The 16,185-nt window shown below is 40.7% G+C and overlaps 2 protein-coding genes across 4 annotated transcripts; both read left to right on the forward strand.

The window, feature by feature from the left end:
* Positions 1-4,608: 4,608 nt before the first annotated feature.
* Positions 4,609-11,326, forward strand: LOC110509359 (28S rRNA (cytosine(4447)-C(5))-methyltransferase). Of its 3 annotated transcripts, none has more exons than XM_021590271.3 (16): positions 4,609-4,766; positions 5,476-5,603; positions 5,770-5,812; positions 5,913-5,980; positions 6,146-6,402; positions 6,558-6,759; positions 6,906-7,105; positions 7,242-7,331; positions 7,525-7,612; positions 7,762-7,902; positions 9,155-9,294; positions 9,410-9,499; positions 9,611-9,733; positions 9,919-10,016; positions 10,125-10,261; positions 10,371-11,326. In XM_021590271.3, the coding sequence occupies exons 2-16, from the start codon at positions 5,498-5,500 to the stop codon at positions 10,838-10,840; spliced, it is 2,253 nt and encodes a 750-aa protein (XP_021445946.2). In that variant the 5' UTR covers positions 4,609-4,766; positions 5,476-5,497; the 3' UTR covers positions 10,841-11,326. The 3 variants fall into 3 exon arrangements, with proteins under 3 accessions (XP_021445946.2, XP_021445941.2, XP_036824910.1); XM_021590266.3 differs by having other exon boundaries at positions 4,609-4,756; XM_036969015.2 differs by having other exon boundaries at positions 4,609-4,686.
* Positions 11,327-11,342: 16 nt separating this feature from the next.
* Positions 11,343-16,028, forward strand: LOC110509378 (inhibitor of growth protein 4). The gene is made up of 8 exons (XM_021590277.3): positions 11,343-11,607; positions 11,906-11,977; positions 12,484-12,650; positions 12,746-12,860; positions 13,709-13,823; positions 13,954-14,098; positions 14,235-14,296; positions 15,279-16,028. Exons 1-8 carry the CDS (start codon positions 11,571-11,573, stop codon positions 15,316-15,318), a joined length of 753 nt encoding a protein of 250 aa, XP_021445952.1. The 5' UTR covers positions 11,343-11,570; the 3' UTR covers positions 15,319-16,028.
* Positions 16,029-16,185: the final 157 nt, after the last annotated feature.

Below are 16,185 nucleotides of genomic sequence, written 5' to 3' on the forward strand. Positions count from 1 at the left end.
CATATTATTTTTAGATTTTTATAAAGCTTTTGACACAGTAGAGCATCAGTTTCTCTTCCACTCCCTTGAGAGACTTGGCTTTGGGGATTGTTTTCTGTAAGGCTATTAAGACTCTCTATGCAAATGGTAACAGCTCTATCAAATTTAAATATGGCACCTCACCTAGATTTGAGTTAAAGAGAGGAATTAGGCAAGGTTGTCCTATCTCTCCGTACCTGTTTTTATTAATCACCCAACTTCTTGCAAATTCTTTAAATAATAGTCCTGTACAAGGTATCTCCATAGCTGGTAAAGAAATGATTATACAGTGCCTTGCGAAAGTATTCGGCCCCCTTGAACTTTGCGACCTTTTGCCACATTTCAGGCTTCAAACATAAAGATATAAAACTGTATTTTTTTGTGAAGAATCAACAACAAGTGGGACACAATCATGAAGTGGAATGACATTTTTTTGGATATTTCAAACTTTTTTAACAAATCAAAAACTGAAAAATTGGGCGTGCAAAATTATTCAGCCCCTTTACTTTCAGTGCAGCAAACTCTCTCCAGAAGTTCAGTGAGGATCTCTGAATGATCCAATGTTGACCTAAATGACTAATGATGATAAATACAATCCACCTGTGTGTAATCAAGTCTCCGTATAAATGCACCTGCACTGTGATAGTCTCAGAGGTCAGTTAAAAGCGCAGAGAGCATCATGAAGAACAAGGAACACACCAGGCAGGTCCGAGATACTGTTGTGAAGAAGTTTAAAGCCGGATTTGGATACAAAAAGATTTCCCAAGCTTTAAACATCCCAAGGAGCACTGTGCAAGCGATAATATTGAAATGGAAGGAGTATCAGACCACTGCAAATCTACCAAGACCTGGCCGTCCCTCAAAAATTTCAGCTCATACAAGGAGAAGACTGATCAGAGATGCAGCCAAGAGGCCCATGATCACTCTGGATGAACTGCAGAGATCTACAGCTGAGGTGGGAGACTCTGTCCATAGGACAACAATCAGTCGTATATTGCACAAATCTGGCCTTTATGGAAGTGTGGCAAGAAGAAAGCCATTTCTTAAAGATATCCATAAAAAGTGTTGTTTAAATTTTGCCACAAGCCACCTGTGAGACACACCAAACATGTGGAAGAAGGTGCTCTGGTCAGATGAAACCAAAATTGAACTTTTTGGCAACAATGCAAAACGTTATGTTTGGTGTAAAAGCAACACAGCTCATCACCCTGAACACACCATACCCACTGTCAAACATGGTGGTGGCAGCATCATGGTTTGGGCCTGCTTTTCTTCAGCAGGGACAGGGAAGATGGTTAAAATTGATGGGAAGATGGATGGAGCCAAATACAGGACCATTCTGGAAGAAAACCTGATGGAGTCTGCAAAAGACCTGAGACTGGGACGGAGAGTTGTCTTCCAACAAGACAATGATCCAAAACATAAAGCAAAATCTACAATGGAATGGTTCAAAAATAAACATATCCAGGTGTTAGAATGGCCAAGTCAAAGTCCAGACCTGAATCCAATCGAAGAATATGTGGAAAGAACTGAAAACTGCTGTTCACAAATGCTCTCCATCCAACCTCACTGAGCTCGAGCTGTTTTGCAAGGAGGAATGGGAAAAAATGTCAGTCTCTCGATGTGCAAAACTGATAGAGACATACCCCAAGCGACTTACAGCTGTAATCGCAGCAAAAGGTGGCGCTACAAAGTATTAACTTAAGGGGGCTGAATAATTTTGCACGCCCAATTTTTCAGTTTTTGATTTGTTAAAAAAGTTTAAAATATCCAATAAATGTCGTTCCACTTCATGATTGTGTCCCACTTGTTGTTGATTCTTCACAAAAAAATAGTTTTATATCTTTATGTTTGAAGCCTGAAATGTGGCAAAAGGTCGCAAAGTTCAAGGGGGCCGAATACTTTTGCAAGGCACTGTAAGCCAGCTGGCTGACGATACTACACTTTTTCTGAAAGACGCTAACCAAATTTCCATATCGATCAATGTGATACAATCCTTTTCCAAAGCGTCTGGTGTATATCTTAACATTAAGAAATGTGAACTCATGGCTGTCAAAGATTGTGTGACACCTTCATATTATGGTATTCCAGTAAAAGAAGAACTTACATATTTAGGCATAACCATTACAAAGGATCAGAAGTCTAGAGGCTTACTAAATGTTAACCCTCTTATTAAAAAAACCCAGAAGAAACTAAATCAATGGCTACAGAGGGACTTGTCTTTAAAAGGTAGAGTCCTAATAACCAAGGCTGAAGGTATCTCTAGACTAACATATGGTGCGCTATCTTTATATCTTGACCGTAAAATAAGCAAGGAGATAGACCAGATGCTTTTCAACTTTCTGTGGAGAAACCATACCCATTACCTTAGGAAAACTGTTGTAATGAACACTTATGAGAATGGTGGGCGGAATTTTCTGGACTTTACTACCTTAAATAATACTTTTAAGATCAATTGGATAAAACAATTCCTAAGAAGACCCACTTCTATCTGGAATTTTATTCCTCATCATGTCTTCTCTACTTTTGGTGGACTTCATGTTGTTTTGCAATGATAATATTGACAAAGTTCCAGTGAAACGTTCTGCTTTTCATCGGCAGGTTTTCTTGTCATGGTCCTTAATTTATAAACACAATTTTTCTCCACGCAGATATTATATATGGAATAATCATGATATAGCGTATAAAAATACTTTTGTTTTTAGAATATTGGTTTCTGAAATAATATCCTATTGGTGAGCCAACTGGTAAATGCAGAGGGTCTTTTACTCAGTTATAAAGAATTCTTATCACTTTACAAGGTCCCTGTAACACCTAAAGATTTTGCAATTGTTTTAGATGCCATTCCCTCAGGTGTTGCTATGTTATTCAGGAACGTGTCAAGACCGGACCCTCAGAGCCTACCTTCTGTTGACCCTGTTGACTCATCAGTAGGAAAGATTTGTTTCTCTTTTGGTCCATTCAACAACAGAGCGATACGATCCTTGTTTCAGCAGGATGTTGTATACCTTATGTCATGCCTTATTGGAATGGATTTATTGATCATATCTGTTTGAAAAAAGTTTGGATGTTGCCACACACATACCTACTTGTTAACAAAATTAAGGAAGTTTCCTTTAAAATTATTCGTAAATATTATCCTGCCAACCACTATATGAAAAAGTTTAAGGAAAACATCAACTCAAATTGCTCCTTTTGTAATGACCACCCAGAAACAGTTGTGCATCTTTTTTGGCATTGTATGCATGTAAGAAAACTGTGGCAAGACATCAGTAGGTTTATAATTGAACACATTTATGAAGATTTTACACTATTGTGGAGAGATGTACTGTTTGGATTCTTTACATACAATAGAAATAAGCGGAATCATTTTTATGTAATTAATTTCATTATTCTTTTGGCCAAATTTCATATACACAAATGTAAATTTACAAACAGAAAACCACATTTTCGTACCCTACAAAAAGAAATTGAACTGTATTTTAAGACGGTTAAATGCTCTACTAACAAAAAAGATGTTAGAATTGTAAGTATATGCATGTCCCTTAAGGTCCTTGTGTAATTGTAATGTGATAGTGTACCCCCTAGCTCGATTGTCTATTGTTTGTAATCTATGTATGCTTGTGTTCCCTCATGTGCTTTATGTATTGATTTGAAATTAATAAAAAATAAAATTAAAATAAAAACATTGACCATATAATGTAATGTTGTTACATGTAACTAACTAGCTTGACTTGCCACCGTGTGAAACATGTATGCTACCATATGTTACTAAAAAGAGCAAACAATATTATAAAATGTAATCCAGGAGTTTATGTTTGAATTCTGGTTCTCTCACAACACAAGTCACTCAGAAAAGCATCTGTAGGCAGAAGCATGCTACATGTACATTTGGCATTTGAAAATAAATACAGCTGTGCTATGCTACCGAATGCAAAATGTATCTGTATCATAAAAGTGTAGTGCAATATTCCCTTTTTTTGCCACACACACATACTCTCTCACTAGGGACAAATGTTTTGGCTACTTGTCCAGAGGTTTGAGCTTTAGAAGTGGATCTGCAGCAAAAGTAGACCTTTACTGCCATCTACAGGTCAAAGGTCAGACTAGCATTCAGTAAAATGTAAACATGGGCGATCCACAGAAAATGGAAATGTGTGTGTTTCTGTTTGAGAAGTTAAACCAGTTAATTCCCTTATAACTGAGTGTCTTGCATCATGTATTATTTTATTGGTTGTAAATTAAATACGGTTTATTTTACAGTAAAAAAATAAAAATAAAAAAAGGACCTTCCACCCCCACCTGGGATATGGCTGCCTGATGAATTAAGGGTCGAAACGTTGTTATAAATATCACCTGGGAGCATGAGCAGCAGTGCGCAGCGTTTTCCTATCTTTTCCATCAGCTCATGAAAAATGGGACCAACACTTTGCATGTTGCGTTTCTATTTTTTTTCAGTATATAATCGAAATGTTTTGATTATTCTCTCTGATTGTCAATGTCCCAGGGAAATAACATATTATTAATCGGGACAACGCATCCAACTGAAACATTTTCACGTAGGTCTACACGAAACGAAATGAGCATTTTGCCTTCGTATATCACATGCGCCGGAAACGCGTGGCTGTTTCTTCCGGGAATCAACGTGCACGAGGAAAAAAAACACATGTGCGTAAATTTGATCTGTTAACTGGAATCAAGGATCGAATAAATACATTATACTTTAACTATTGCAAAGGTGGGTTTTGGTGAGTTGTAAAGATAAATACCGTGATTATTTGTGCCATACACAAGTGAATAAAAAAGTAATGGTGACGGACATGCACTGCGTATGTGATATCAAATTCCAACTAACGAACATTCTTTACTGCTCATAGCAGCCTCATGAGATGAATGTTGGGTTGTCTCTAGAATGCAACTCGTCTGTTTTTTTAAGTCAACGTGTCGTTAGCTAATTACCGGCACATCATCATACTTGAATATAGGGTGTTACCATTGATGGATAACGTTAGCATGCGTGGAAAAGTGTACTAACATTAGCAGTTGTCAACTAGTTAGCTAGATAGCTACCTAACATTCTTATGACGAGAATGCTGTCATGTGAAAAGGACTTTCCACGTATTGTAATAACCAACGTTACATATTACACCGTGATGTTAGAGACAACTTTTTTCTATTTCACATAGCTTTTTATTTCTCCACGTCAGTGCTGGTCAGAGTTAGGTGATATGTTCTCAGGAGCATTTTCAGTAAACACTTCAAGTTAAGCTGATTTGTCGTTATTTATCATTTTGTTATTTGCAACATTCTTGGAACAGATTCTGAGCAACATGTTACTGAGAATACCATCTTTCAGAGCTGCCATCAGTGCATAGATAGTGACTACTTTAATCCCATTCTGATCCTATGCCGTAGTGTGTAAATCCAACATGATCATGAGCTATATCTTCTCTCCAGACTACCTGTGTAGGTGTCAGTCATGGGCAGGAAGTTGGATCCCACCACTTATGTGAAGAAGGGGCCGGGGCGGAAGTCCAGGAAGCAGAAAGGAGCAGAGACTGAGCTGGCCAAGTTCTTAACGGATGGTGAGAGGGATGCTATTATAACATACAGCTTCTAAAGAGCTGAAGTCATGCTCAGTATAACTTCACTTGCTGGGAGTACAGTGGCACTAAAGCAAAGATGCATGACTGGGAATGAGACATGCAGCTTTAGAGGTTGATGCTCACTAACTATGCTTGTCATTTGCAGAGGATACTGCACCAAAACGACTGTCAAGCAGGTCCAGGAAAAGGTCAGTTTGTAGTCTTTTGTATGTTATGTCGTCAATCCCTTTTTTTAAACCACTATGTAATGTGTCACACACTTTTGCTGAAGATGATGATGTTTTGTAGAGCTGGGAAGCGAGCTCAAGTGACCAAAAAGCCCAAGGAAAGCATTGAGAAGGAGGAGCCAAAAAAAGGTAAGTTACTGTTAATTTGTAAGCATTGGGGGGGGGGGGGGGGGGTAAGTCACCCCAGTCCATGTGGATCCAGAGTCAGACAGCCCCATCCATTCACTATGTTCTCAATACAATAGCCATGAATGTCTATGGGGATTTAATTGGTTTGTTTCCCCTGTTCTCAAGGATTCACAGATGAAAACAGTGAATGGCTGAAGCCAGCAAAGAGGAAGCGTGAGGTCGGCCAATCAGATAACGAGGACGACAGTGACAGCCAATGGGAGCAGGAAGAGGACGAGGGACAAGAGGGAGGGGAGAACAATAAAGGGAAAAACATTCTAATTGAGGGAGATGGTGATGATAACGATGACCTGGTTGATGACTACGGTGCATTGGAGGACAGCAGTGAAGGAGAGGGAGAAGTAGATGGTGATGGAGAGGAGGTATGTGAAATTATTCACTGAATTTGTGTCCAGGACATGTTCTATATAGCAAAACAATGTGCGTCCTTCAAAGTTCTTACTGTTCTTTAGCAAGGTGCTGAATCTTTGTCTGTTGAATCATCTGTTCCGTACTCCTCTTTTCATCCCTCGTTCAGCTGCTCCCCATCGAGCGAGCTGCCAGGAAGCAGAAGAAGCTGCAGGAAGCAATGGGCCAGGAGAGTGGTGATGATGATGATGATGATGATAATAAGGGGAAGAGTGGAGATGAAGACATGGATGAAGATGACACGGTACAGGCTAATTTAGATGATATGGACAAATTCATACTACCTGGAGCAGAGGAGATAGCAAAAGAGGGTCAGTTTAAAGCTTAGATTTGTACTTTTTTTTAGATTTGACAGTTCTGCTTTTTGTTATGCCAGTTTACACATTGCTACATGTTCTTTATCAGTGCCTGTGGACTCCATCTGTACTGAGTTTCTTTCTCTCTCCTGTGATTGCAGGTGTTTTGCTTGTAGACCTGCAGACCATCCACCAGAGAATAAAGGACAACGTGGATGTTCTCTCTCACTTTGCAACCAAGAGAGAGGAGGGGAAAGAGAGAACAGAGTACCTCTCTCTCCTCAAAAAGGATCTTTCCACTTACTACAGCTACAACAATTTCCTCATAGACAAACTGCTGGATATCTTCCCAGTGTCAGAGGTATGTGTCATTGCTTTGTTCTCCCAAATGTCATAGAAACACAAAATGAACAGGAATCTATGCAAGGTTACGTTTTGTTGTAACGGTTTTGTCATCATGCTGAACTAAGGCTTCCCTCGTTTTATGTGCTTTGTAGCTGATTGATTTCCTGGAGGCCAATGAAATTCAGCGACCTGTCACCATTCGGACCAATACACTGAAGACAAGGAGGAGGGACTTGGCTCAGGTAACAAATCTATTTCAAGTTGGATCAAATAAAGGTGCACCAAATCCACCCCTACCCCCTAGGCAGTTGTGTATCTCTGAAAGGATTAAGACTAAAGATCCATTTGGAATTGACCAAAGGATAATTGGATGCTATTAGTAATGCCTGTTCCTCTGCCAGACTGAATGAGTGACATGTATGTTGTTTGTCCCAGGCCCTGATCAACAGAGGGGTGAATCTGGATCCTCTGGGGAAGTGGTCTAAAGTGGGCCTGGTCATCTTTGACTCCTCAGTACCCATCGGTCAGTACCAGCACACTCCAACCTTTTTATATTTGTATAAAAGATTAGACTGTTAATTCTCTCTTTACTACTGTTATCCTGCTTTCTGTGTGTTATGAGTAAGTATACATTGATGAGTGTATACCCTAGCTGTGTTTTCTTGCTCCCAGGTGCGACCCCAGAGTACCTGGCTGGTCACTACATGCTGCAGGGAGCCTCCAGCTTCCTGCCTGTCATGGCTCTCTCTCCCCAGGAGGGGGAGACTGTGCTCGACATGAGCTCAGCTCCCGGGGGAAAGACCACCTATATGGGTGAGGATGTTAAAAATGAGAGTTGAATGACCATGATCACAATACTGTTTACTGCTGTTGGTCTCTACAATTAGCCTAACAATCAAGGGCAGCCTTTCTTGTGTTGCGACATGCAGCAGCCGTTTTTCTCTTGCTGCGTCTGTCAATAACCACGTTTCCATCCACAGTTTTTATGTGAGTAAATTCATAATGTATAAAAATATATAATACTATAAATGCCGACATATCATTTGTTCAGTCGACATGGTGGGATCTTTTTGTCAAAAATTAATTATGCAAGAAATTTAGGTGGAAACGTGACTTGGGAAACCATGCAATTTATTAGGCTACAAATGAAATAAGTTAGGATCAACTTCACAGGGTGGTGAACTTGATGTTCCTCTCCAATAAATATCATGGGTCTTGCTCTGGTGACATGATGATCGATGCATGACTGCCGTTTGACAAATAAAACTATTCTCGCTCTCATCCATAAAAAAAGGAATGTAGACTAGCCTACCCGGACTGCATCTGAGAGTGCACGTACCCAGACCAGACTAGGCACATTTGCTGTGTAACGCAACAGTTTTTGTGACAAAACTATCAGCAGAGTTGAAAAGGTGATGGAAACTTTAGATATTTATTCGGTACATGAGAACTTAAGTGTGAAAGTACATTTTGTGTGCACTACGTCATCACGGAAGTCAGTTTAGTGAAAACACACCACTTGTGGGAAAATGTGCATACTTTCTTTATGCAGACTTTGGGATATTTGTATGAAAATGTGTTGACGATTGTTTGGAAACCTAGTTACTGACAGTTACTTAATTAGCCATGTCAGCAAACACTTTTTAGATTGGTAAGTTAGTCTAGCCAGCTATCTAATCATGGCCGAATACTGACCAGGCACACAGGGCACGTGCCCAAGGGCCCTGACCTCCAAGGGGCCCCCCCATTGATTTTGTTAGGCACTCTCACTCAGATATCATATTAAAATGGCATAAGTCATGGCAAAGTGTGTAGAATTGCAGGAAATTAACTTTAAAACTAAAATGTTTTGCCTGCGAGGTGGGGGAGCCCCCCAACCATATCTTGCTTAGGGCCCTCAAAAGGGGGCATGTTTTCATGTGCTTCGGTCCCATGAAAACACTTAATTTCTCATTTGGGCCCGATCCTGAACAATATGAAGAACCCCTGATCTGGTGGCTTGACAGGCAAGACTTGTATTTTTATTGGATAACTTATTTATTGTGTATATGTGTGTGTCCCACAGCCCAGTTGATGAGGAACACAGGTGTGATTGTGGCCAATGATGCCAGTGCTGACAGACTGAAGAGTGTGGTGGGCAACATCCACCGTCTGGGAGTCACCAACTCAATGATCTGTAACTACGACGGGAGGCAGTTCCCTAAGGTAATGAGGGGTTCTTGCTCTACATGCAGTTTATACATGTACTGTATGACACAATATAAGTAAGTATGTTACACCCATTGATGGTATGTTAACCTGTTGGTTACTATATTTGCAGGTAATGGGTGGGTTTGACAGAGTGCTGCTTGATGCTCCCTGCTCAGGCACAGGAGTAATCTCCAAAGACCCTGCTGTGAAGACCAGTAAAGTGAGAAAAACCTATTATACACTACATGGGCCTTTTAGATTTATAGTAGACACTGGCCTTTAATGACAACTTCCTGTTCATGTCTTCCTAATCCTACGTCCTGTCTCTCAGGACGAGTCTGACATCCAGCGGTTGGCCCACCTGCAGAAGGAGCTCATCCTGGCGGCCATCGACTCGGTCAACGCTGAGTCTCCCTCTGGAGGCTATCTGGTGTACTGCACATGCTCTATAATGGTGGGTACACAGTGTCACACTGATGACAAATAAACACAATCTAAATTGTGGGGCTTTACTTACAATAAATCATTGCAATTCACTTTATCGTAGACTTTTTGTTGTTGGTGCATGTACAAAATGTCTGATGGTTAAATTCATTTGGACTAGAATAGCTGAAATGACGTAATTGACTTCATCACCAGGTGGAGGAGAACGAGTGGGTAGTGGACTATGCTCTCAAGAAAAGAAACGTCAAACTCGTCCAGACTGGACTGGACTTTGGCAAAGAAGGTTTCACCAGGTAAAGGGGTTATAAGAACACCACATTATTCACATTCATCCAGATATTTACCCGTACCACCCAACCATTTCCTCATGCAATATGAACAAATATATTTTCTCCATGTAGATTCAAAGAGAGACGATTCCATCCCTCTCTGAAACTCTCACGCCGGTTCTATCCTCATTCCCACAACATGGACGGTTTCTTTGTGGCCAAGCTGAAAAAGTTCTCCAACACGGTCCCAACCACAGCAGTTGAAAAAGGTAAAGTAGATGTCATCTTGGATCTAATAAACCACAATGCTTTTTTCCAGTGTCATGGAAACATCACTTGTGTTATAATAAACTAACATCCTGTTATTGTCACTTTCAGACGGAGAAGAGGAAACCGAGCCATCTGAGGCAGTGGAGGTTACAGCTGATTCCTCTGATGAGGACGGACCATCTAATGCAGGGTCTAAGAACAAGTCCAAGAAGCAGAAGCCAGTCCCTGGCAAGCCAACTGTGTCACAGAAGACCACAGCCAACGGGAAGCCAGCCAAAAGCATCGGCAAGAAAACAACAAACCCAAGCACCTTGAAAAAGAATGAGAAACCAACCGGGCAGAAAAAGGCAAAGATCGCTAAGATGGATGGTGGGACTGTGAAAGTGGACGGAGAGCTCAAGAAGTCCAACACAGTCAAAACAGAAGGGGAAACGACCAAACAGTCAAAGGAAGGGAGCAGGTTTGAGAAAAAGGGCGATAAACAGAGGAAATCCCCCATGCAGAGCAAGAAGAGAATGGGGAAGAACAAATTCAATAAGTTGAAGAAGCTGCTGAAAAAAGAAGAGGTTGGACAATGAACATGTATAAAATGTTTATGAAAATGAAGACTAATTATTTTGCAGTTGTCGCTAGTCAGAGAGGTCTAATTTTCATGACAGATCAGTAATTTTCACAAAAGTTGAGCAGAGCATGTTGGCGTTGTTAAATATTGCCTCCCTTCAGACTGAAAATCACTCAGGGCCCCCTTCGAAGGCCCTGAGCCTCAGCCCCTTTTGGAGTAGGTAGATGATGTCCCTAACCACACAGATACTGGATCAGAAATGTTTCATGGCCCTCGTGGATGATTGGTTCTAGGTTAGGAATATGGCAATATGATCCTAGCTCTGGTTGAGGGCAACGTTCTAACTTCAACTCTCGTTAAGCATCACAATTTCACATTTTATTCCTTCCTTGCAATGTTATCTGTTTGGTTTAATTTCATTTTGTGTCTTTTGGTCAAATTGATATGTATTGTAAAGACTAATCCTTGAGACAATAAAATGTTTCAGATTGTTTGCCATATACCCCCATCTTGTGTTTATTTTTATATTACTGCAGTATTGTTGGCTGTGTATGACATCAAATATGTTATTAGATAGTGTTCATAAACGGTATGTTTAATCAATTACATTCAGTCTCTGACACGGTGCAAATACAATATCCGTATGCATTATCGATTGATAATAAAATACCGGTACTTAGATTTGATTTCGGATAAAACCAAAGAACACGTCCTCGCCGGAAGTTGTGTTGTTTACATTTTCCAAGATGGCGGCGGGAATGTATTTGGAACACTATTTGGACAGTGAGTTCATTTTCTATTTAAAAGATTTGAAGATAAAAATCTGCTTATGTTTTCGATAGTTTAGCTATCAATTTAAATTTTTCTGTATGTTTAGTCAATGCGTTGCAAGAAGGAATGCTTTATTTGGAGAATTAGGCCGCTAGCTACCTAGCTAAGCAACACCAACGGTCGTTTTGCCTGCTAGGCAATAGCCTAGCTAGAGTATCTTCACAAATTGAATATACATTTGTTATACCAATAGTTTGTATTTTTAGTGACTATTAGTCAAAAGTTGATGATTGTTAATTTCTCGCCACAGGCATAGAGAACCTGCCATTTGAATTGCAGAGGAACTTCAATTTGATGAGGGACTTGGATCAACGTACGGAGGGTGAGAAATAACACTAACTACAACTGTTACCGACCAATTCACTACTCTGCAGAGTATGTGTGAACCATGTTTACAATGCATAATAAAGTAGCAGTCAGCCCACCCACAAGTTGTGCATTTGAATTGCCCATGATGAATGTATGCAAATGAAATCTGTCTCGCCTCCATAACATTCATGTCCACGGTCCTCAACAATTTACCATTCAATAATCTAATCTTCAAACATCGTCAGGTCATATAGACCAAAAGCTGCACTAGAATTCTGTGAGGCGTCTTTACATAGCAGTACTTTGTTGTGCTTTTGAAGGGCACAGGCATGGGATTTCTTAGATCCATTCATACTTGTAAAAGCCCCAGATACACATACTTCATTTAAAAAAAAACATGTTATGTGGAAGCAAGTGACACAGTAACACACATCACATAAGGCTGATATTCTCAGACAAGTGCCATCAATAAAATTGCTTATCCAAACTTCTCACCCAACCCATCTGTCTTTCTCACAGATCTAAAGGGTCAGATCGACTCCCTGGCAAAAGATTACACATCCAACGCCAGGACCCTCTCGTCTGAACAGAAGCTTACTATTCTGAGGCAGATCCAGCAGTCGTACAGCAAAAGCAAGGAGTTTGGGGATGACAAAGTGCAACTGGCCATGCAGACTTATGAGATGGTCAGTAGTAGTACTTTGGAGCTCTGTGCGTCTTTTGTATTGGAGCCTGTGTGGGTCAGTCAAATGAATCCTAAAGTGCAGTGGTTGTTCCCTAGGTGGACAAGCACATCCGGAGACTGGACACAGACCTGGCCCGCTTTGAGGCCGACCTGAAGGAGAAGCAGATAGAGAGCACAGACTATGATTCCACTTCCAGTAAGGGAAAGAAATGTACGTATTTGAAGTGTGTGTGTGTGTGTGTACGTTCGGGTCTGTTTCTCATGAGTGTTTGCCTTGTAGCATCTTGGCACACTTCAAAATATCAAATCATTCCGAGAAAAAACGATGGTAAATGTATTGTCATTTTGGAGTCACTTTTATTGTAAATAAGAATATATTTCTAAATACTCTACATTCATGTGGATGCTACCATGATTACGGATAGTCCTGAATGAATCGTGAATAATGAGTGAAAGAGGCATAAAATTCATACACCCCCCCCCCCCCGTTATTGCAATGGTGAAAGGTTAGCATGTCTTGGCGGTGTATTTGTGCATCTAACTTTCTCACCACTCACTGGCCAGTTTATTCACAATTCAGGACTATCCGTAATCATGGTAGCATCGACCTTAATGTCGAGTGTTTAGAAACATGATATTCTTTGTTTACATTAAAAGTGACTCCAAAATGACAATGCATTATTTACCATTCATTTCTATTAGGCACAAAATATTCTGAAACAACCAAAACAAATAGCAAATACATCCAATAAGTTTGTACAGTCACAAGCTTGATGTAATCGTTGCGTGCTAGGAATATGGGACCAAATAATAAACCTTTTACTATTTTAATACACATAAGTGAACTTGTTCCACAGTTTTTGGTCCCCTAAAATGGGGGTGACTATGTACAAAAAGTGTTGTAATTTCTAAACGATTCACCCGATATGGACAAAAATACCCTCAAATTAAAGCTGACCGTCTGCACTTTAACCCCATAGTCATTGTATAATTAAAATGTCACTTATCCAATACTTTTGGAGCTCACTGTATATTTAAAGCTATGTTCTGATATTTCAGGTGAGTCCAGGGGGCTGAAAGAGAAGAAGGTGGCTAAAACTCGGTCTAAAGTGAAGAGCTCAGATGAAGATGGCAGTCCGAAGAGTGCACAGAAGAAAGTCAAACTTCTCCAGCCGTGCGTTTGTTATTGTGCACTCTATCACTTCCTTCCTTGAAGACAATCTCTTTCATTGGCCTTAATTGTGTGTGTGTGTGTGTGTGTGTGTGTGTGTGCGTGCGCGCTCACCCACAACTCTCATTGTCAGGGGGGAGTTCACTGCTCCAGCTGCTAATTTTGGGAATGTGCATCCCTCTGACGTGCTGGACATGCCAGTGGACCCCAATGAGCCCACCTACTGCCTGTGTCACCAGGTGTCCTATGGAGAGATGATTGGCTGTGACAACACAGACGTGAGTTTCCCCAGAAACCTCTGAGTTTCCCCCAGTGTGTGCACTGACCTGACCTATATTGTTGTGTTGATCCTGGGTCTTGAAAGCTACAGTGTGTACAGACTTCATCAAACCCCTGTGTTGATTGTTTTTGCAGTGTTCCATCGAGTGGTTCCACTTTGCCTGCGTGGGCCTGACGACGAAACCAAGAGGGAAATGGTGAGGGAATCAGCCAACCTCCACAGACTAACTGTACATACTACACTCACTGGCCAGTTTATTAGATACACACATCTAGTACAGGGTCAGACCACCCTTTGCCTCTAGAACAGCCTGAATTATTTGGGGCATGGATTCTACAAGTCAGAAACATTCCACAGGGATGTTTGTCCTGCTGACGCGATGGCATCACACAGTTGCTGCAGATTGGACAGTGGTACGCAGGTGACACCAGGCAGGATGGGTCCATGGACTGCTTATGCTAAATCCTGACTCTGCCATCAGCATGACGCAACAGGAACCGGGATTCGTTGGAACAGGTGATGTTTTTCCACTCCTCAATCGTCCGGTGTTGGTGATCACGTGTCCACTGAAGCCACTCTTCTTGTTTTTAGCTGATAGGAGTGGAACCCGGTGTGGTCGTCTGCTGTAATAGCCCATTCGTGCCAAGGATCGATAAGTTGTGCATTCCTAGAGGCCGTTCTGCACAGCACTGTTGCATTGCGCCGTTATTTGTCTGTTTGCGGTCCCGCCTGTTATCTTGTACGATTCTTGCCCTTCTCCTTCGACCTCTCATCAACGCTTACAGTTTTTGCTCACAGGACTGCTGCTGACTGGAGTTTTTTTTGTTTGTCACACCGTTCTCGGTAAACCGCAGACACTGCCGTGTGTGAAAAGCTCAGGAGGGCAGCTGTTTCTGAGATATTGGATCTGACGCGCCTGGCAATGACGATCATACCACACTCAATCGCTTAGGTCACTTGTTTTGCCAATTTTAACGTTCAATCAAACAGTAACTGAATGCCGGCTTTATATAGCAAGCTACGGCCACGTGACTCACTGTCTGTAGGAGAGATCCATTTTTATAAACAGGGTGGTGTACCTGATAAACTGGCCGGTGAGTGTGTATCTTACATAGCGGAAATAATGATGGGATTTTAAGGTTTACAACTGAATATTTCCTTTTTTTCTAACTCTGCAGGTATTGTCCACGCTGCTCTCAAGACAGAAAGAGAAAGTAAGCCCCTAAGGTAGAGGGGCCAACCGATTGTAGAGTCAGGATACTACGTTAGTAATGAAGAGAAAGTAACATGACAGTTTCTGTCCCCAGGATAGTATTACATTGTTTATCGGTCTTCTAGCATTGAACAATTGGTGCTTTCTTTTTTTGTTTACTTGATTGTTCTGTCTTGGTTTAATGCAGTGTGATGGAGATATGTGGTTACAGATGTATTTAAAAATGTTTCAGAGGTTATGAGAGTTGATAGGTACGAGAGTTGCTTTGTTTTTACATTTTTATGTTTCTATTTTTTTGTAACTGAACAATAAACACTAAAATGTGACAGTTAGTGTCCATAATATTGCAGTGTGTGTTTGACTACATGTGATTGACTGGAGTGAAGTGGATTGACGTATTGTAATGGATGCAGTGTTGGACCATCGAGAACTGTTGTGCTTTCAAGTTTGTTACATAATTTTCGATTATATTGTGTGCGCTCTAAAACACGTATTTTAGCCTGACTGAGTGGGGAAATGTTAATTCAAGACATTAGCGCTTTTATCTGTGTGGTAGTTAGTTGATTGAACTACTTTTGACTTTTTACATTTTCAAAATGATAGATCTGGTTAAGAGCGAATACATTGCATAAGGGAAATATCAATACTGTAGCTGACACCTGGGTACATGTGAGGAAAATTGTATTTTCAGTTTGAATACAGCTACTACCTCAAATCAGTCTTGTCCTTTTTGTCCTTTATCATGTAGATTGGTTCTGAACAGCATAGCTACAATTGTATGTTGCATGAGGTTATCAGATTTACTGTACTTGATATTGCAATATTTGAGTTTGCAGTAATAAAGCATTAATAACATTGTAGCGTCAGTTATC

The sequence above is a fragment of the Oncorhynchus mykiss genome, chromosome 3, assembly GCF_057628025.1.
Source record: "Oncorhynchus mykiss isolate SJ-2025 chromosome 3, ASM5762802v1, whole genome shotgun sequence".
NCBI classification, from domain to species: Eukaryota; Metazoa; Chordata; class Actinopteri; order Salmoniformes; family Salmonidae; genus Oncorhynchus; species Oncorhynchus mykiss.

Coding starts and splice junctions, on each gene's coding strand:
- LOC110509359 (XM_021590271.3), top strand. CDS start 5,498: ATGGGCAGGAAGTTGGATCCCACCACTTATGTGAAGAAGGGGCCGGGG. Junction 6,403..6,557: donor TAGATGGTGATGGAGAGGAG/GTATGTGAAATT, acceptor TCCCTCGTTCAG/CTGCTCCCCATCGAGCGAGC. Junction 9,295..9,409: donor ACGGGAGGCAGTTCCCTAAG/GTAATGAGGGGT, acceptor CTATATTTGCAG/GTAATGGGTGGGTTTGACAG.
- LOC110509378 (XM_021590277.3), top strand. CDS start 11,571: ATGGCGGCGGGAATGTATTTGGAACACTATTTGGACA. Junction 12,651..12,745: donor CCATGCAGACTTATGAGATG/GTCAGTAGTAGT, acceptor GTTGTTCCCTAG/GTGGACAAGCACATCCGGAG. Junction 13,824..13,953: donor AAAGTCAAACTTCTCCAGCC/GTGCGTTTGTTA, acceptor TCTCATTGTCAG/GGGGGAGTTCACTGCTCCAG.